Here is a 22,402-nt window from a genome sequence, read left to right on the forward strand (position 1 = left end):
GCTAGTTGTCAGTTAAGACCAAATTATTTTACAGTGATGTGGGCTGACATCCTCAGTATGCAAAGGTAAGACGTGCCAAGGTCTTCATAAACTTGTCTGTACACATTTTTCTTCAGCTTTTAAATTAATTTGGGCCTAAATTGATTAAAACCTCACAAGGCTTGGAGCTTCTAACGATTGTCAGCTCTGTTGTTTAGATTTTCTTCTATTTACTGTTACATGATACAATCTCCAAAATAGCATCTACATATCTAATATCATTATCAAATCATGTTAACTATACTTGTTTATTTCGAGCACGACAATACTGTATAGTGCCAAAATACCAAACCAGGATACCAAGTTGATAACGTCATACCTACAATCATAGGCGACAGGCATGCGGCAAACGCTATTTACAGACAATACGCCGTTCGTTTATTAATTGCCTTTCACTCGCCACGCTTTCCTCACCTTCAGGAACAGATTATGATGTAGACTAAATTCACTCTTCTACAAAGGTTAGACGTGCCTTTAAAAACTTGTCTATCTATCTTTCTGCTACCTTTGAATTGAAATTGGGGTGGCTCTAATTGATTCAAACTATATTAGGATGAATAGTCCATCATCAGCTGTATTGTCTGGAAAATCTTCATTTTACCGTAGCATTATGATATCTCCAAAATAACATCAATAAATATAATATAGTTATGGTATCAGGTTTAAATATTTGTTTATTTTGAGCACGACAGTACTGCGTTGTTCCTGAACACCGAACAGGAAAGCAAATTGGTAACGTCATACTAGAAACCAAAGAGACATGCGTGTGGCAAACCCTCTAGCAACCTACTTATCTCACGAATTCCCGTTCTTTGATTAATTACCGTTCACCCAACCCACTCTAACGACACACTGTGACCAAGACTTATGGACCTAAACGAGAATTTGCCATATGATGTATGCTCATTCAGGCCCTTTCCAATGAGTAAAAATAAAAGAAATAGAGATGAAAGGTATTGTGAAAGAAGATTACATCTCCCCCACCAAACCCACGCCAGATCTCTTTATGACGAGGCCATATTAACACCCCTCTTGAACACGTTTACCATAAGGACAGAGCTTAGTGAAATCACCGTTTGGTTTCGTAGGTGATAGGGTAAGGCGCATGATAGATGAACAAACATCCACGATGCTGTGGCGTGGCAAAACTTAAGCCATTTAACGTCAAGCCCATGTCAGTGTTTTATTAATAGATATTTGTGCAAACCCACCCAGTTTCATTCTGTCTGGGCGAAGGCTCCCAACTTTATTATTTAAATTGAAAATATTGGTGATATGAAGATATGGTTGTGGAATGTGATGGAGATTGTAACTCTGGCATAGAACTGCGAATTTCGGAATAGGAGCACATCGTGTATGAACAAAAATTAGTAAACAAGAGTTGTCTAAATAGAATCGTTCCTCCAACTAAATGTAATAGCTCAGTGAACCAATCAAATCATTTTCTTGCGTTTTAAATCTTACTCATTTCACGAAGCGGTATTTTCCCCGTTACTTCTAATGGCAGTATTTTCCCGTTACTTTTAATGGCGGTATTTTCCCGTTACTTCTAATGGTGGTATTTTCCCGTTACTTCTAATGGCAGTATTATCCCGTTACTTCTAATGGCAGTATTTTCCCGTTACTTCTAATGGCGGTATTTTCCTGTTTTCATTTGTTCAGTTATGTATATGTTACCAATGCCAAAACACCTGATGAAAACATATCAAATTCAAAACAAGAACTCCAGTGCATAAGTTAAGATGTAACACGACTATGCTAGGTTAAAGACTAACTCCACGTTAGCATAAATAATATCAGTATATGTTTTTTAGCAATGTATGAAAATGGTTGCATTTCAATATAGTGACTGAACCTTCAGTGCAAATGACCATTCCGGAACCGGCCGAATTACATCGGGATTTTTTTGTCATCCTACGCACAAAGAAAGAGGTTGATCTCAATAAGCAATGAGTTTTGTTTATAGACATGAATGCTCATTTCTCTTATATGCAGGCAGCATATTTCTTCAGAGGAAAAATCAGAGACAAAGTAAGAACAAATTTGCTTAGTAACAAGAATGTAAGCAATTTGTGTAGTAATACGATTCACAGCTATTTTTAGCCAAGCCAGAGATTTCCTATCAGTTTATCATAGTGTTTCATACATAGTATTGTTTAAAAAAATAAAAAATACTGATGTATCTTAATATGTCCTGTATACTACTGTGCAACTTTAACGCGCACAAAATTGAAATACCTGTACTAATAATATATGCTTAACATGTCCCTCCAAGTTACTACATAAATATTGATTATCATTATGACACAATGCATGGCTGTATGTGGTAGTTTCATTTTAAAAGACTCTAAGCGGACAGATATGGTCATGTTGGAAATAAATTCTGCCTAGTTCACACATCTGATACTGATCAACATTGTGACCCATAGGACTTAGGGTCAATACTTGTCATCACAGTAAAAGTAAGAATTTATAATGTTAATGAATCCTGACTTTGTCTCTGTTCTATAGCTTTGATAAACTATGGCCATGGTTTATTGAGTATTTAACACAATTCATTGACAGTCGTGATCCACATAAATGTTTAGCTTATGAATACTTCTTGACGGCTCTCAGACCAGTGCATGCCCATTGGATAAGACGCTATAAGGGAAGTGGGTCTGTTGTCGGCGCTGCTGAGGACTACATTTTGCCCATCCATGACAGTAAATTCGACCCTAAGCATAGCCAACAATAAGCAAATGACCAAGCATCGAGTTCACCTAAGCCCAAGAAATCTGGTTCGATAGAACAATACTATGGAGACAAAAAGTGCTATAAATATCATCAGAAGGGTCATGTTTTCCGTGGTTGTCGCAGCAGGGAAAAAAAACAAATCAAGCAACCTACTTTGTCCAGAATACCGTTAGTGAACGGCTAATAAATGTACCGGGAATAAACGCATGCTAACTGTTGTTGAAGAAGCCACCCGGTATCTGGAAGCAATTCCGCTGAAGGACATTGATGCCAAAACAGCGGTTAACGCTTTAGTTAGCCTACTTAGTCGGGTTGGTATACCTAGGATTATTCTTACAGACCAAGGGACCAACATCACAAGTACTCTTCTAACAGACATCTACAACATGTTGAACATAAAGGGAATAACAACCTCTCCTTGCAGGCGACAATCCAATGGAAAGGTTGAAAGATTTTAATGGCACACTCAGAGCTGTCTTTAAGAAACTGTGTTCCACAGATGGTGAAGAGTGGGATGTGATGCTGCCTTACGCACTGTTTTGCTATAGAGGGTTAAAAAAAAGGCAACTGGGATTTTGCCGTTTGAGCTACTGTATGGTTGGCAAGTAAGAGGGACGATGGAGATTCTTAAGGATCTATTCACCGGTGAGGGTGAGACACAGACGTCAGTTCTACAACACGTGTTTTCGATTCGTCAGATATTGGCAGATGTATTTGAGTTACTGAAAGAAAATCTGTCAGAGTGTCGCAAAAAGGTTTAATCAAGGTACGACAAAAATACTCCCAAAAGGGAATTTATCCGGGAGATGTACAAGAGAGCTGTACTGTTTTCGGTAACTGTCTGAGATGAATTTTATGGAGGAGGACGGATTGACATCTCACCGGCCGATATCGAGAGTTTGGACAATATCAGTCTGCATGGCAGACTGACGAAAGAACAACGATAACAGATGCGAAAATTATGACCTGAGTTCGAAGACATTCTAACTCCAAAACCAGGCAAGACCACCTTGATCACTCAGAACATTCGAACAACAACAGCAAGCCTACGATCGCTTCAGAAACCTTATCGTATTCCCAAAGCAAAAAGGGCTGATGTCAGAGCTATAGTAGACGAAATGTCACAACAAAAGTTGATAAGTCCATCTACAAGCCCATGGAGGTCACCAACTTGTTTAAAAGAAAGATGGAAGTCTGCGACTTTGTATTGATTATATAAAATTGAACAATGTCACACTTTTTAATGCATATCCTACACCTAGGATAGACGAACTGTTTGAGAAGTGCAAAATATATTAACGAACTCGACATGACTAAAGGTTACTGGCAGGTACCTCTGTCTAAAGAAGCGCAGGAGAAAAATCTGCATTTGTGGTACCCTTTGGACTTTATGAATTTACTGTTATGCCTTTCGGGATGAAAACTTAACCTGCTACATTTTCGCGCATGATGAACTTGTTGCTGTCCAAATCGCGTGATGTTGTACCTCACTTTGATGACATCATTTTTTATAGTAAGACCTGGGATTACCACCTTCAGAATCTACAAGCAGTCTTTGAGAAATTGCGAGAAAACAACCTGACAGTCAAACCTTCCAAGTGTGAAATTGGACAGGATATTATTGTTTGCGTTGGTGACATTGTTGGTGAGGACAAATCTAACTAGACGATTCCAACGTCAAAGCTATGGTTGACTTGCAACTCCCGACAACAAGCAAAGATGTTCAATCCATTATTGTAATGGTGGGCTATTATAGAAAATTCATTGAGAATTTCGCTGAACTCTCGGCTCCGTTTTGTATCTTGACAAAGATCGTGTTCCATGGGATGAGACAGCTGTTAAGTCATTCAGTGAGTTGAGGAATGCACTTGTAAAAGCACCTATCATGATCAACCGTGATTGTGAACGCCCATTTGTACTGCAAACTGATGCAAGTGACATGAGCACTAGAGCTGTTGTGAGTCAGTACAATGACAATGAAGAAGAACATCTTATAGCGTATCTTAGCCGCAAACTAATGCCCAGAAAGCAGAATTATTCTCTGGGTGATATAATCTCTTCACTACTACTTGTGCGGAGCTCCATTCATTGTCGAACCTGTCCATAACCCCGCTAGCATGGCTAAACCAGAACAAAGCAAACCAACAACGTCTTCTTAGATTTTCCGCGTGTCTGCAACCATACGAGTTCACGGTCAAACACCGTCAGGAAGTTGATATATGAAACTGATTATGAATTGTCACGTGCCGGAGTCTAAAGCTACGTGTTTTAGTATCCAGTCTTGTTGGACTTATCCGAACTAAGACCCATGTGGTGATATGTATTATGTATTGAGTACCAATTAAGTACTTTAGTAATGTAGATCAGACTGATGTTAAATGAATTCAAAACGTTTGTTTTAGATGTTGTGCTATATGTTGTATTAGGAATATGAAAATACTGAGCGAGTCATTGAATGATTGCACTGTATAAATTTTTATAGAACTCTTATAGCCACAGGACTTAGGGTCTATATTTGTCATCACAGCAAAAGTAAGAAATTATAATGTTAAGGAATCCTGACTTTGTCTCTATTGTGCACTTTTGATAAACTATGGCCATGGTTTAATACTGCCAATCTGTTCGGTGTAAATGCAGTCGTCTTGAGCCCTAGTTAGGGCAAACATTAAACATTGGTTGGGAATCTACTTTGTGTTGGGTGCTATTGTTTGCAAATATTGTACCCCGTAACAATAGGTGATAGGTTGAGCGAGTTAATATGTTTAACACGGGAGTTGGTCTCGAAACATCAGCTACACGATAATCACATTTATCATTGAGCTTGGAAGATTGATGTGGCAGTTTTTATTCTGGTTATAAAGTAGCCTTGTCGGATACTTCTGTAATGCATTATTAGAAATGAATAATACTATTTAGATTTTCTGTGGAGAAAAATGGGGAGGGGCTTCCTCGCGCTCTAAGGTAAATCAAGTTTTAAGGTCTGTAAAAAACATTATAAAATTGCAAGATGAAAAAAAAAGTTTCCTTTACATGCTCAATTTAGTTAAAATCAAAATTGCAATCTCATTTTTGCATTTTGTTCAGAAACTGAATATAACTTACCAAAGAATTTTTCTTTGTGTGATGTGATTTTGGGGTTAAAAAGCCGCCCTCTTTAATGAGAAGTGTTCATCAAAAGCAACGGCTGGTAATAGGGCACATTCGTTGAGAGAAGTTCTCATTACATAATACTTATAACAGCCAGATACTGTAACAGCATATAAATTCATATTGAAATAATGTTATATTGTGTTAGTGTTTGTATTGTAAATGCCACGCTCATTCGGATAATCTTCTTGTATCATCATGTGGATTATCACCTTGAATCGTGCGGAGAAAATTGTATTAATTTTATAATTCACATAAAATATTATTCATCTTAATGTCGAAATATTTAAACAAGAACGTATAATCTCTTATTTCCATCGTTATCACCAACATCATTTCTCATTCGACCAGAAAGTTAGCATTTACTGTTGGGAAATGCAGTGCGTTTTTTCAGTCGATGATTCCACGCATATTTATTCCTTATGATTGTTTTTTAAAAATGCTATCTTACTTTGACCAAACATTTTAATTGAAAATCGCCTATATATATGTATAATACATTTTTGTAGATTCACAGACATTAAATTCTTTCCATGCTTAAGTATGGTCTCTAAGGCGGTGCAATTTTAATTAAACTTGAAAAGTGTTTATGAGTAATCACATTTGTATGGGCGACATGTGTTAAGGAAAACTTAGTGACATTCAGTGTGAGCATTCTAATCTAATAGTTAGCAAAGAGAAATTTCGGTAATGTATTTAATGTACTAATAATGTTTCTCCCGATGACATCGTTTTCTTTGAAATACGTGTTCGCTATATTCGGGTATTCTTATTCGTGGATTTTTAAATATACAAGTACCTTGCTTGTTGCCTGTAGACTCTTGAAGACTGGCTCACTTAAACTACACACGAGCACAGCAACTAATTCAACTCCCTTAGACCGTAACGTTAATATTGTACCACGTTACTGTAATTGTGTGGTAAGATTGATAAATCATGTTGATAACTTACAAACGGTCTGAGATTGAAAATCGGATTGAAATAAATACGTACTGTTTACGTCCGTGCTAAGATACAAAAAGACGAAAACGGAATATTGTAAATCATAATGTACAGTGACCAAAGTTATTGTTTTGTACTTAGTTATATGTCGCATTTCTATGAAAGACACAAAATCCCCTTTGTAGTATAATAACGCTCTCACACCAAGTATACCCCTCAATAAGTATGAGATCAATGCAGACAGAGAGAGAGAGAGAAAGAGAGAGAGAGATTTGCCTATCATTCCAGATTTTAATGATTTATTGACTGAGAGGGTGTTGATTTCTGCATTCTGCATTCAGAATTATATTGATCAAATTACAGTTTGAAACAAAAAATGTTTATTCGATCAAACTCTGAACGTGAGTTCTATATGCACATGTATATAGAGAAAAGTACTTCTGCGCCAGTACAATAGACTGTCATATGAAAAATAGTTTCTCAGTATAAGAGAAAAATATACATAGCAAGAAACCTTTCAACTATGCTATGAACAGGCCAAGAAATGGCGACAGACATGAAGAGAGAAGAAAGATGCAGACAATTCGTGAGGAAAATTAATGTTTATGGTCAATGCTTTGGAGAACAATGCTAAATTAACTGAATACGTTTAAGTCGAGCCAACGGTTATGCTATTTATTCTCACTGAAACTAAAAGGTCAAAACTGGAGACTAGCAAATTTGTTATGGCCTTTTTGTAGATGTATATATATCACTTACAAATTTGCTAGTTATGTTAAAAAAATGTAAAAAGGCATTTACCTGTAATTCCCAACATGAATCATTTAAAATGTAATCCTTTGTGACACACGGTATCAAATGCCTTTTTTTTGTATCAACAAAAGCAACACAAACCTGCGAACCCATGTTTACATTATATTGTACTGATTGCAACAGCAAAAACTCGCTGTTGTGAAGCCTAAACATTTTTGGTAACCATGTTGTTGTGAACTGGGTATATCAGAATTAGTATCTTTGAGCCAGGTTACCTATCGTTCATGAATAATTTTCTCAAAGGTTTTGTAGATAACAGGCAGCAAAGTAACAGGCCTGTAACTTTCGAGGGAGTTCTTTGATTTTCTGTTACCTTTGTACAGAGGTATTACTAAAACTTTTTTTCAATCTGCAGGTATGTAAGATTGATCAATCATCTGAGTAAATAAAATTGACATACACTCGATGAGGTAGTCGCTGCCATATATTAAATTCTCGTTGCAAATTTGATCACGGTCCGATGCTTTTGATTTTTTTTAAAGATTTTAATGATTTCTCTTACTTTGTTTAAACTGATGCTGGTCTGTAAGGCCTCGATATGGCTTACTCCGTCCTGTAGACCCCGATTTAATTCTCTCTCAATAAATTCATAAAGTTTCCGTCAAAACTATGGCTAAAATTTGGCGTGTGAATGTCCTCATAGTATCTGGCAAAGCCATTTGCGATGGAATCGTCATCATGGGCACAAACTCCATCAGCTGATAGGTCCTGGCAAAACTTTATATTGTTCCCTCTCTTAACATTGATCATTTTCCAAAAGTGTCTTACATTGCACTCATTTGCTTTTCAGTTTCTTTATATACCTCCCCCGTATATTTTTCCACAGACAGTTTTTGAAGGTTTCTAAAGTCTCTCTTCCTATCTTTATATTCTCTGTAAGAACTATACTGACTACCCCTCGGTCTTCCCTCATTTATCCAAATATACCTAGCTTGTCTTTGTGCTTCTCTGAGTTTATTTGAACAGTATGGTTTGGCATGATAATTGAATTTTGACTTTGGAATCGCGATGTCGCTTGACGGCTGCCTTGCATTAACAACGTGCCCGTAAAATCTATCAACATTGTCCGAAATAGTATCTATATCTAAAGTTTTCAGGCGATGGTCCAACTCAGTTTGATAGTTTTTCAAGATATCGGCGTTTAATTTATTCCAATCTATGTTATTTCTCTTCACAGACTGTCTGAAGTCTCTCCCACAGGTCTCAAGGTCTTTTTGTAGATATATATCACTTAAAAATTTGCTAGTCAGGTGCAATTTACTCATTCCTGATTCCCTAAATCATGGACTTATCATGATAGGTTTAAACGGCAAATCAGCCCCAAATTGGTTATCTGACACTGATTAAAAGTTGAGCTCTAAAAATGTTTAAAAACACAAATTGCCAGAAAAAGCTGGAAAGTTAAAAAGTGAAGAGTTAGACCAAAATAATCATCAAACCCAAAGTTATGCGTTTTCCTAAATAAACATCTGAGATTATTTCTCAACTTAACGAAAATGGTCGATCGCTGTTCCGATTGTATGGTTATATGTGCGACGTCATAATTGAACGATGATAACAACCATTAAGGTAAAAGTGGAAAATTAAAACTATCATATCAAGTGAAACTAACGGTTTCTGTGGTCACAAACTGTTATACTAAATTGAAAAGAGTGAAAGAGAGTTAAAATCTGTATCCAAACGAGAATCATCGTAAAAAGCTTTGCGGGTATTTTTCTTTCTAAATTTGATTCCAAGAGTAGATATACCAACAAGTCATCATTAATCCTCTGTGATTCCTAAAGCTCACTACCCCGTTTCCCTATTTTGGTAACGTTTCCCACCCTAAAAACAAAAATACTAGTGACCCTCCGCAACCCTCCAGAACGTACTCGCGACCCTGATTTGAGTCGCGACCTGGTGGTTAGGAACCACTAACATAAGCTGTTAAAACAATTACTAATAGATTTCGGCTCAGTTTCAACTTACCTTTACATTCAGCTCTTGTAATGGAAACAGTTAAATAACGAATGGATAAAGAAATAGAGCAAACATGAAGTTAACAGTTAAACATAGGTTGGGGGCGGCCTTTTATTATCTCTGTCACTACAGTGTATTCCCAAAGAGTTATTTACAATAATATTGACCAGACATAGGTAGCGTGTACAGGTCTAATCAGAGGTATCCATAAGGTTAGTCCAATCTCTCAGAAAGAAGAAAATCCCACAAACACAGTACATTTCACATAATTATTGATAATGTTATTTTATCCAGCTGGTTCTTCCGTTGATACAAGAAACATGAAGATATAACTTCTCTAGATTAAATGCCAGACTTGAAATTACAAAAAAAAAAAAAATCTTTCCTTAACATTTCTGTCTTCTCATATGGAATACCCTACCTGAAAATGTCGCAAGTAAATTATCCCACAAAACAATATCGTTCCTGTAATTATATTTCTGGTGATCGCAAATCTTATAAATATCAGGATTAAAGACTGGTGTATCGACCTCAAAAGATCAGCTGATAGACAACCCTTACGTAACTGTGGGGGTAGAAGCGAAAAGTGATTATCGTCCTATTTTTATTTGCACTAGATACGCACTTCAAAGGCAAATTCTAGTACATATGTTAACAAAACGTTCCTTCCCATCTTTACAATCTTCGGGTTGCCTTACCTGAAGCTGAAACTGAGCCAAATTTGAATGCATTTAAGTCCTAAATGTAAAATGAATGGGGGCAGGGCAGACATTGGTGTAGGTGCATTACATGCTTCATCGTATTCGTTCTACTCTTGGGTAACACCATTTTTTATTTGCCTTGGATATCTATTTCGAACCATTATTCTTTAATTTCAACACATCTTTTTTATGCCACGTGTTATATTTGAGTTTTTTGTACACTCTGTCTCTATGGAAAGGTGCTTATCAAATTATGTGAGAACCTGTAGCTCTTTCCCTTCTGCATAAGTTAGAAAATAAAATATGTTTAAACTACTTTGGTAATTGTCTTTTCTTTTTGACTCAAAAGCGATCATGGTTATATAACAGATGTACATCCTTAATATGCCGACATTGCGATAACGCAGTGGTATGCGCTTTATTTTTGTGCTTCTTTCAACTGCCTCTTTTATTCATTTATATATATATATATATATATATATATATATATATATATATATATATATATATATATATATATATATATATATATATTTACTGTAGACATTTATATCTATATTTACTGTAGACGTAACATTGTTGTTACATTATTTAATTATCACAGGATCGCTATTCATTACATAGTTATCACGTTCACTTCAATGGGTAATAACCGTTATATATGCACCCTGAAACGTCACTTCCGCAAACATATCACGGGGATGTAATGCCTCCTCCAGCTTTGTGAGGGTAAAACTTTTAAAGGTTATAATTTGTAAAATATGCAATATAATTTTGTAAAGACATCGAATTTAGGATTTCGGGTATACAGGATTCTTAAATAACTGTAAACAGACCTTCCTATAGGATTTTTGAATGACTGTGTATAGGTGTTGATACTCTCTTAGAAATGTTCCGAATGATTATATGGAAGTGTGTTACCAGTCGAGCTAGTGTGATATTCGTTTCGTAAGGGCTGGCAAAATACCGAAAAAATCATGATAATGGTTTGGCGTTTCACAGCATGATTCGGACTTACCGCTATATATTATGGAACTAATGGCGAATGTAAATGCAACACTAGTTAACGAATTCATCACCTGATTACATTTGATAACATTCATTGCTTGGGATGTGTTTATAGTTTTACTCCAGTACAAATTTGGAAACAAACATTACATTTCTAAATTATTTATTTTTGGGAATCCTAAGTTTATAACGTGCCTTTTACAAAATTACAGTTCTTACATAGCCTTTAATTGTTTAGCATTGAAGAATCATAATAACTGAATGATACCGCAGCTGATTTGTCAAATGTGCAGTTATTTAAGAAAATGAAGAAAGGTGTCCAACTTTAGTACGTGTTTATTTTTTTTCTTAAGCAATGAATGAATTGTGCGGACAAATTGGGATACCGTTTTAGCTCTGACAGAGATATAAACATTGACACATTTATATTTAAATTGCAAATCTTCTCACCTTTTATTTAGGATCCACTGAGCTCAGTTAGTTATGACTTTCATATTTCATATTACAACATTATCAATTAATTAGATTGGAACAATAAAAAGTATTAAAACATGTACTGCCGGAGTATATATATATATATATATATATATATATATATATATATATATATATATATATATATATATATATATATATATATATATATATATATATATAACACGATACTCTGTTCTGTTTTGCATCAGAATGAATCCGTGATCTGTTGTATAATTTGCCTTACTAGGAAGCTGACTGGCTCTGATGTTGAAGTGTTAATAAGGATAGAGACTATATTGTACGTTACTGACGTATTTGGCAGAAGCAACAGAGAAAAAAAAAACAAAAGCTGACGCAAATTTGCTGGAGCGAATATTTTCAAAAGGTGTAATTAGGTACCAATTTAGCCCCTTCTGTGACCACTCACATTTCACTGGATAGATCTTCGACATTTCCTAATGTTTTTGTATGTGTTTTCCATTTTCTCGTATTATAATAGTCGACGTAGTTCAAAGCAAACGTAACGGTCACTTGTGTTTTGAGGGTTACACAAACAGTACAAGACTAATTCGATTCCGTCCAGTAGAAAATTGAGTTTGAGTGTGTCACACGGGAAATGATAATTATTTGGCAACTGTTCCTTTCCCCACTCTGTATAAGCCGATTGCCTGCAGACAAAGCTAATTAAATCTTGTCCGCTGATTTGATTTTCCAAGGCTCTCTTTATTGAGTGAGTTGCCTTAAGAGGCGTTCGGATGACGATAATTTGCATATAATAATCGTTGCTTGGTTTTACTCTCGTAGCTTCATAATAAACGAATTTGTCCGTGTGATTTACATTGATGACATAAGGAAAAAGAAGTAAGGGTTTTAGAAATGAACCAAATTAAAAAAGCTCAGTTCTGTCACTGCAACACCACGTGATTAACACAGCTTGACGATTCCCCCTCTATAAAAAGGTCGTTTTATATTTTTAAGTTTTACTGCGCTAGAGAAAGGATATTTTCATTCAGCTTCCATTTGTCGAGATGCGTAGTTGTAATGTCAGGTGTTTGCTGGTGGTGGTGTTTCTTGGAAGTGTATCTGAGCATTGCACCGCTAGTAGTTGTAGGTAAGTTTAACTAACTGTAAGTAATGAGTCTATATAACGCTTCATGTTTTGCAGCTGCGAATATGAGGACGATTCCAGAAGAACGATATCTTTGGGTATTACTAGTGCTGCTTCTTTTCGTGATCGGTACGAGTGATGCACGACCTCCTAGACGATTCTGTGAGTAAGTACAGTTTGCATTATTGCGTTATTTCCATCCCCCGTCTGTCTCTTATATATATATATATATATATATATATATATATATATATATATATATATATATATATATATATATATATATATATATATATATATAATCCTGACTTCTTTTCTTTAATAATAACCATTTAATGTCAAAAGTCAATGGTATAAACGGAATAGTTTCAGGTATAGAAAGACTTTCTATGATTTAAATTTTTAAGGGCAACGCCGTTTAAAAAAAAAAAGTATTTAAGAAACATAAAACGTTTTAAAGAACTATGAATACGGTCTCAGATTCAGTCGGTCGTATATAAGTGTCATTTAATTTGTTCTTTGCATGAAAAATCAATGTTTGGCAACTTTCCTGTGAGTGTTATGCACGTGATTTATACATTTACTAACTTCTGATGTTTTTGACTAAACTAGAAATGAAAAACATCTTTATTGTATCTTGAATTAAAGATTACGTGACAAGCGTGTCAAGTTTGAGGCCAGTGAAATGGATATTTAACTGAAACTCTTTTGATGGTCGATTTATATTGTAGAGGTTTACTTCCATCTTGGCCATATTCCCACTTTTCAAAGGAATATATATTTTATCTGGTTATACGATATAAATATCTGGTGTAGATTGCATGTTTCATTCACTTTAGTTAAATGCATAACTGTCTTTATATAGATGCACTGAATTTAATCGTCTAACAATTTTGTCCACAGAGTTCGTAGTACCTAAATACATAGATTGGGTGGCTTTTCTTTAGAATACGAGGTATTGTATGTAAACTTAATTTAACAGAACATCTGCACATAGATGGTCATTTAGTATAATAGTCTGTTTTAAGAGGCCACGTCTGATTGGAGATATTTGCTTGGCGTTTTAAGAGGCCACGTTTGATTGGAGATATTTGCTTAGCGTTTTAAGAGGCCACGTTTGATTGGAGATATTTGCCTGGTGTTTTCAGAGCCCAAATTTGATTGGGAATATTTTGCCTGGTGTTTTTAGAGGCCACGTTTCATTGGAGATATTTGCTTGGCGTTTTAAGATGCCACATTTAATTGGAGATATTTGCCTGGTGTTTTTAGAGGCCACATTTGATTGGAGATATTTGATTTGGGTTTTAAGATGCCACATTTGATTGGAGTAAATTATTTAACAACATATTTGAAATATCAACAAAGGATGGATCTTTACGATTTGAAATTTAATGACCTTATTTATTATGCCGAAATGAGTTAATTCTGCTTTCATTGGAAATATAATTAGAGACCTAATAGACTGGGTCTCATTCCAGCCTAGTCTGAAAGGTTGTTTTAATAAGGGTCACTTATTCAGTTTTCGTATTTATCAGTGTTAACTCTTAAGACAGAAAAAATGTTTTGTGTATTCGGTGCCTCAGAAGCAAACACAGTGTTCTATTTTTAAGTGGGCGCTGTTGAAGTGGGCGAAGACTTTTTGAACAATCAAAATGTGGCGCTTCGCAGCAATTTGATGAGAGAAAAATTAACACATGCGGGATTTCTTTTAACTACTTTAATCTATAGGCTCGCAGCATGTTGAAACATAATATTTTTTTGCGCCGGATAAGATCTAAAGTTCAATTACAGAATCCATCTAGAAATTAAAAGATAAATGCTGAGAAAACGAAAACCAAATTCTTCTTATGTATAAACTCCATATTAATGAACTTATACAACATTTTGAATATCTTTTACACCTGAAATTTGTACGCGTTTACTGTTTCATTGTTCATTTTAACATCAATATAAAGGTGGTGCATATATTTTCAAAGTTTATTTCTGTGTTAACATGCTTACAAGAAGATAAACGTTACCATGCCAGCTTTATATTCAATGCCAAATCACCTGTTTATTTTAAGTACAAGGCATTGAGAATACAAACTTCATAAAGAAAACAGTGCTCTGGTGATTATTTGGACACTTTTATGGGACCTGCCATGTCATTAAATAATTTAAAAACATGGGGCAATAGATATGATTCTACAAAACAGAAATCTACAGCCGTTTCCTGGTGATATTAACCGCTGAATAGACATGAGCTGAATTGTTAAATACCATGTATTAAATGAAATGACGAGATAATGATGGGTTCTAATTGGCTCAACAACAGTAATTATATCGATGATGGGTAGGGGAGCATTGCACATCGTAACAACATATTTGTATTAATCTGTCCTACTGTAATTTTGTGGGGTTTTTTCTTCTTTTGATTCAATTCAATTTTTTAACACACACACACACACACACACACACACACACACACTGGATTTCACTTCGCACACCAGCTTCATATGAGAACTCACTATCAATCATTCTGTCCAAGATATTGTTGTCCGCCTCAACTGTAATTTCTTGGCCTAGATACCGTGAAAGGCATATAAACTGGCCTTCGCTACTTACGGTACTCTTCTATCAAAATTAAAAACTTGTTTTTGGCATTTTTGTTAATAATTTAAAGTGTATAGCAATTAATCATTCAGAATATTTCATAAATGGACTATTTCTGAATATTTCAAGTTGTAAAATTATATTCTGGATGGGCGTGCGATACGGAATTTTAGGTGTGTGTATAATACCGAATGAACATCTGTATCTCACGCTTTGCATGGTTAAACGGGCATGTAATAAATTTTATCAATGAATCCAAGTGTGCCCGCAGACAATTTTGTTGGGGGGGGGGGGAGAGAAAGGGGGGGGGGCAAAAAATGTGGTCAGCTATTAAGTTTTACAGATGTAGACCAAAACAACGTTTAGAGGTGAAATCCAAGGAAGCAAGCGCACCCCCTCCGCATGTTAGGGCGCCCCTGCCTGAATTGCCTTTACATATATTGTTTTTTGACGATACGTGCATTTACAAATAACTTACTGGATCCTATGTGTGCTTAATAGTATTAAATAAGTCCCTGAAGATGTCGCAAAAGTTTAAAATTTACTGAATCATCCAAAGAAAGTAGAAATAAACAGATTGTAATGCCACTAATTGGAATATAATACACATATTGTAATGTTACAAAATGGGTAAATAATAATTATTATAGGATTAAATGATTATGGTTGGGTATTTATCGATGTTTAAATTTGGCCTCATCACTCACAAAGTAAATGAAGTCCAAATACACACATGATCATTTAATCCTTATTATTCCAATGTATGTCCTGTCATCAGATCAGTTGACTTCATCAGTTAAACATTCACATTTATGTAGATCGAAGTTTTCTTTCATTTGCCTCTTAACTGCGACATAATACATAGCCCGATCTTCGCTAGCCAAGAGTCGTCGATTCTTTAAACATAGGGCAGAGTGTCATAGCGGATCATACCAGTGATATATAGCTATCATCATTATTTTAATATATATAAAATGATTGATGCTGATTAAACCAGGCTATTTCTTTTTTTCTCTAAAATTACGCTTGCGTATGGCACGTGTTGTGATAGCATTCATTCTTGTCACTTTCTATGTAATTCAATCATTCAAAAGCAAAATCATGTCCATTTTTAGTTAGATCCATTGCTTGACATATGACCCTGACTTTTAATAAACAGCTACTCTGGAACATGTCGTCGAAGGTGAATGTTGGAGTGCAGGTAGGTCTGTGAAATTACATTGTTTTAATTCTTATGGTCGATTTTAGTCTAGGGTTTATAAATTTTGATCGGAAATGGCTGGAGTGGGTTGGTGATGCTTGTTGCTAATATTAGGGTGTAAGGCGTTAATGTAGATAAAACTTTACATCAAATGACCTGGAAACGGGGAACCAAAAGTAGCTCGCAGAATTTATCGATGTGTAAAAATTCCAGATCAGTATCACGTGACCAATTGCATCATATCAAATTGTAGAAAACTCTGACAATTCATAAAAATTCGAATCATATTGTAATGTCACAATAATAAACATATAGCAATGTCACAAATGGGTATATATTAAACATATTGTAACGTCACAAATGGCATCATATTATGAAATAACGAAATTCGCAATGATTTTAATATAAAAACTGTTTTTTAAAGACTATCCAGCATTTAACGTAGATTATATATTAAATAATTCTATGTTTTTGTCATGAAATAATATAATCTGTTACTGGTCCTAACCTTGGGTGACAATGATAAAACTCGTTCAAATAACTAACTGATGGCCAGAACTGAGATGCCCACCACATTTGCCGTAAACCAAATGCTTTTCTTTTAAAAATGTTACCGTTTCATCAAAAGGGCATTTTTAGCTAATAGTAAACATTTTGTGCTAATTGGAAGAAAGATAATGAAGTTGTTTTCATATTAAACTTACACGTTTTAAATTGGAAAATAGCCATCTGTCCAACCATTTGGGCAGCACGCCTTCTCTCATGTAATCGGCATTTATCATGAAGACTCGATACTTCTGGGTTCTTTTGGTTCTACATTTCTCACTGAATTTAAGCCTTCAAACGTATTCTTCTGTCTTTACATTTTAATACTCAGAGGTGACATATTTCAACACATTGCTAAAAACAATTGCGTTTTTATTTTTTCCTTGAAGGTATTTAATACTTCGTGTAATGAAAGGTGTAAGTATTTGTATGCAATTGGCCAGGAAAAGTTGAACTGTTCAAACACTGCATTATGAACTCTTACACTGTCCACAGTAGAAAATTACCCAATGATAACTGGTATTATCTTGAATGAAATTATCGTCCAATCGTTCCTCGTCTGATAAAATCTAGCAATTTTGCTAAAATAATGATGGCGATTCTTTCAACAGAATAAAAACTTTCCCTTTAAATTCATCTTAAAAGTGCTATTAAATAAAGACTAAATTCAGGGTGAATAATACTGGTAAATAGAACTAATGCATCATGTAGCGTCAACAGTTATGTTGGACTATTAGCTTATTTGAGCGGGGTGGGGGTAGGGAGGAGGGGTATGTAATTTTTGGTGGCTGTTTTAGTATTTACACGTGATTATTATAAACACATGTACCATGAAATCAATATATCATTCACATGATATAATTCTAAGTAGGACTCATTATGCATTAAAATGTCATTAACGGTCGTCGCAGTTTTATGTTTAATAATATAAAACATACACATTTTTTGCTGCCATCCTGAATTTACAGACATATACATCTCTGTTATGGCTATTTGTAAGTTTTTCCTGCAGATTAGTCATCTTTGGGAACAATTTGGTCTAATATTAGACAAACAATTGTTTTGACTAAATCACATTTAGATATATTTATTTAGGAATTGGCCTAATTATTTGATAAGATTCACGAAGTCAAGAAACTGAAAATTATTATAACTGCATGAACGGCCGTAGCTAAGCAAAAGTTGTTCTTATATACTATGTAATCGATTTTCATGTGTAGCCCATTCATACATACTGTGTAATCGATATTCATGTTTAGCCGATTCATACATACTATGTAATCGATTTGTATGCGTAGCACATTCATATTTACTGTGTAATCGATCTTCATGTGTAGCCCATTCATATTTAATATGTAATCAATTTTCATGCAAAGACCATTCATACACTGTCTAATCGATTTTCATGTTTAGCCCATTCCTACATACTGTGTAATCGATTTTCATGTTTAGCCCATTCCTACATACTGTGTAATCGATTTTCATGTGAAGCCCATTCATACATACTGTGCAATTGATTTTCATGTGAAGCCCATTCATACATACTGTGCAATTGATTTTCAAGTGAAGGCTATTCATACATACTGTGCAATTGATTTTCATGTGAAGCCCATTCATACATACTGTGTAATCGATTTTCATGTGAAGCCCATTCATACATACTGTGTAATCGATTTTCATGTTTAGCCCATTACTACATACTGTGTAATCGATTTTCATGTGAAGCCCATTCATACATACTGTGTAATCGATTTTCATGTGAAGCCCATTCCTACATACTGTGTAATCGATTTTCATGTTTAGCCCATTCCTTCATACTGTGTAATCGATTTTCATGTGAAGCCCATTCATACATGCTGTGCAATTGATTTTCATGTGAAGCCCATTCATACATACTGTGCAATTGATTTTCAAGTGAAGGCTATTCATACATACTGTGCAATTGATTTTCATGTGAAGCCCATTCATACATACTGTGTAATCGATTTTCATGTGAAGCCCATTCATACATACTGTGTAATCGATTTTCATGTTTAGCCCATTCCTACATACTGTGTAATCGATTTTCATGTTTAGCCCATTCCTTCATACTGTGTAATCGATTTTCATGTGAAGCCCATTCATACATGCTGTGCAATTGATTTTCATGTGAAGCCCATTCATACATACTGTGCAATTGATTTTCAAGTGAAGGCTATTCATACATACTGTGCAATTGATTTTCATGTGAAGCCCATTCATACATACTGTGTAATCGATTTTCATGTGAAGCCCATTCATACATACTGTGTAATCGATTTTCATGTTTAGCCCATTACTACATACTGTGTAATCGATTTTCATGTGAAGCCCATTCATACATACTGTGTAATCGATTTTCATGTGAAGCCCATTCCTACATACTGTGTAATCGATTTTCATGTTTAGCCCATTCCTTCATACTGTGTAATCGATTTTCATGTGAAGCCCATTCATACATGCTGTGCAATTGATTTTCATGTGAAGCCCATTCATACATACTGTGCAATTGATTTTCAAGTGAAGGCTATTCATACATACTGTGCAATTGATTTTCATGTGAAGCCCATTCATACATACTGTGCAATTGATTTTCAAGTGAAGGCTATTCATACATAGTGTCTAATCGATTTTCATGTGAATTCTCTTCATACATACTGTGTCATCGATTTTCATGCTTCGTTTCTTCATGAATCAGGTAAATCATTTTGGGCTGATCTGGTGAAGGGGGAGGGGACAGACCCCACTCATACCCCTAAATATGAGAACGAAACCACCGGAATTTTTCCTTGACTAAGTTGTCTTTACAGTTAGATTTTAAAAATTATGCCCTGGAAATGATCCTGATCCAGGATATTCCTGGTGTTTCGGACCAGGGCTTCCACCTTACGGACCATTTGCCTATTTGTTTAGGACCATTTCCCTATCCCATAATGATACTAAAAATATTTATGCATGCTTCCTTAAATACGATGTTGAATATTTATAATTACAATTAGATATAAAAATGGCAACGAATTTCACAGAATGAATAAGAGATTTATACTGTAACCATTGTTTACAAATATTGTCAAAGCACACAAGAAGGACACATGAATAGATTGGTAGTTCCTTTCTGGTGTCATTATAGTAATATGTTTAATTTTAAATAGTCAAAATTCTTTTTAAAAATGCTAAGTAAAATTGTGCAATATTTAGCATTTAACTGCTTTCGTACAGTACGCATAGCGGAAATATACCTCGACGGATTAGTTTACACCTGGACATGACACCACAATATTTTTCTCTTCCTTAACGTTGCTCTAACAAAGATTTCAGATACGATCTATTCGTACATCAATATAAGATTATTAACTTCAGAAACAATGCCCGACTTTATCGTGGACATACTATCGTGCACTCTTTTTCGCTAATCCACCACCACCACCCCAAAAAAAACAACAAATTAATGACAATTTTTATATACAGTATTTGAAGTACTAAATTTTGCTTAAAACTTCGATCCACGATCATAAAATTTCAATATCTTCTTTGTTTGAAATAAAACCGAGAACTGCATCCACTCTTCTGGTCGAAATAACCCACATCGTTGTTGTATCGTAATCAGACATGCAGACTATTATGATTTATGCTAATAATTAATCAATATTATTAATTGGAAATTAATATCTGCAAACTTTTAAAACAAATGTTAAAACTTCTGAAATATTCTGCTTATTTCCCCTATTAGTAATTGTTTCGGTATACTAGTATTTAAATATATCGTTTACTTGTTATCTTAACTTACTTGACGTTGTCTCTGATGCAGTTATTGGGCCACTATATATTAACTGTGTTTGCTACTTTGTGAAAGAGATATTGAAAAGTCTGAGCATCGGATGTTAGATATGTATTACGGGTGGTAACTGTGCTACAGCCACTATCAGCTATAATTATGTCAACAAGACATTGACATTGTTGGACATCTTTCCGTATAAGTTTTATATATGCAATTATTCCTGGTAAACTCGTGGCACTTTCTTAATCTAACAGAATCTAACACAACTGCATAAATATGATTTGTTGTAACATTGTTCTGTAAGCATAAAAAATTATGAGACGGAATAACTTTTTTCATTGTTTAAGTACAACCAAAAACAGCCTTCATGTTTTCCAGTGAACATTAAATATTAAAAAGTCCCCATATTCTGGTGAAAATACTGCTTTTTCTAGTTATTACCATGGTTAAAATAAAAAATAAAATTTATTTACTATTTTTTTCCATGTTTCAACTTATTTTTGAGTATATTTGATACAGTAAAAGTGGTATTATAAATCTGAATAATATGCATATGTTATGTTCATATTTATCATCCAACATTTGTTTTCCGTTTTGATCTTCTTACTCACTTTTACGAAATAATAATATGTTTATTCCGGATTTGTTGCGCGGACCCTGGTTCGTCGAGTGGTCCTAGGTGCTTGCATGTATATATCACTTTCTGTTTAGCTGGTTTATTGAATGAGCACATTCTGTGTTCCATATACAGTGTGTGTGTGTGTGTGTGTGTGTGTGTGTGTGTGTGTGATTTGGATTTTTAACGTAGCTTTAACAATTTTTCAGTCATATTGCTACGATGTGTGCGGTGTGGCAGTTTATAGTGATGTCTAGCACTAGGGCATCATTCCGTTTACATGTAGCATGATGTCCCACCCAGTCACATTATTCTGACACCAGGCCTACCAGTATTAACACTACATTTTTAGAAGTATTTGGTATGACTCGGCTGGGGTTCGTACCCGCGACCTCACGCATCCGAGGTGGACGCTCTAACTACTAGGCCACCGAAGTGGTCCTGATCCATATACAGTGCATGTCAGCCAAGATCTATCAACACCGTAATTACTATTACATCCTTTATTTTTAAATAGGCCAGGTTCTAAGATTTGAACCACTCAGATCTCCAAAGATTAATCGCTTTATCAATATAACTACTTTAGATTTCGAACAGCCTTATTTTATGACTCGCCTTATTTTATGACTCCTCTGTATTACTTTAGAGTTTGAACTACCTTATTTTTGAGTCTTCTTGATTACTTTTGGACCTGAATTACCTTTTGTGTGAGTCCTTGTTA

General features: G+C 34.9%; 1 protein-coding gene across 1 annotated transcript in view; it reads left to right on the plus strand.

Annotated features, from left to right (window-relative positions):
• The window catches only part of LOC149792488 (uncharacterized), a 67,456-nt gene that overhangs the window by 15,006 nt on the left and 30,048 nt on the right, over positions 1–22,402 (plus strand). Inside the window, exon 2 of the mRNA XM_089969400.1 lies at positions 12,988–13,096. Coding sequence (XP_089825526.1) covers positions 12,996–13,096 — 101 coding nt within the window. The 5' untranslated portion in view covers positions 12,988–12,995. The remainder of the gene's footprint in view (positions 1–12,987; positions 13,097–22,402) is intronic.

The sequence above is a fragment of the Sinohyriopsis cumingii genome, chromosome 9 (genome assembly GCF_028554795.1).
Source record: "Sinohyriopsis cumingii isolate HCF-2022 chromosome 9, ASM2855479v2, whole genome shotgun sequence".
NCBI lineage: Eukaryota > Metazoa > Mollusca > Bivalvia > Unionida > Unionidae > Sinohyriopsis > Sinohyriopsis cumingii.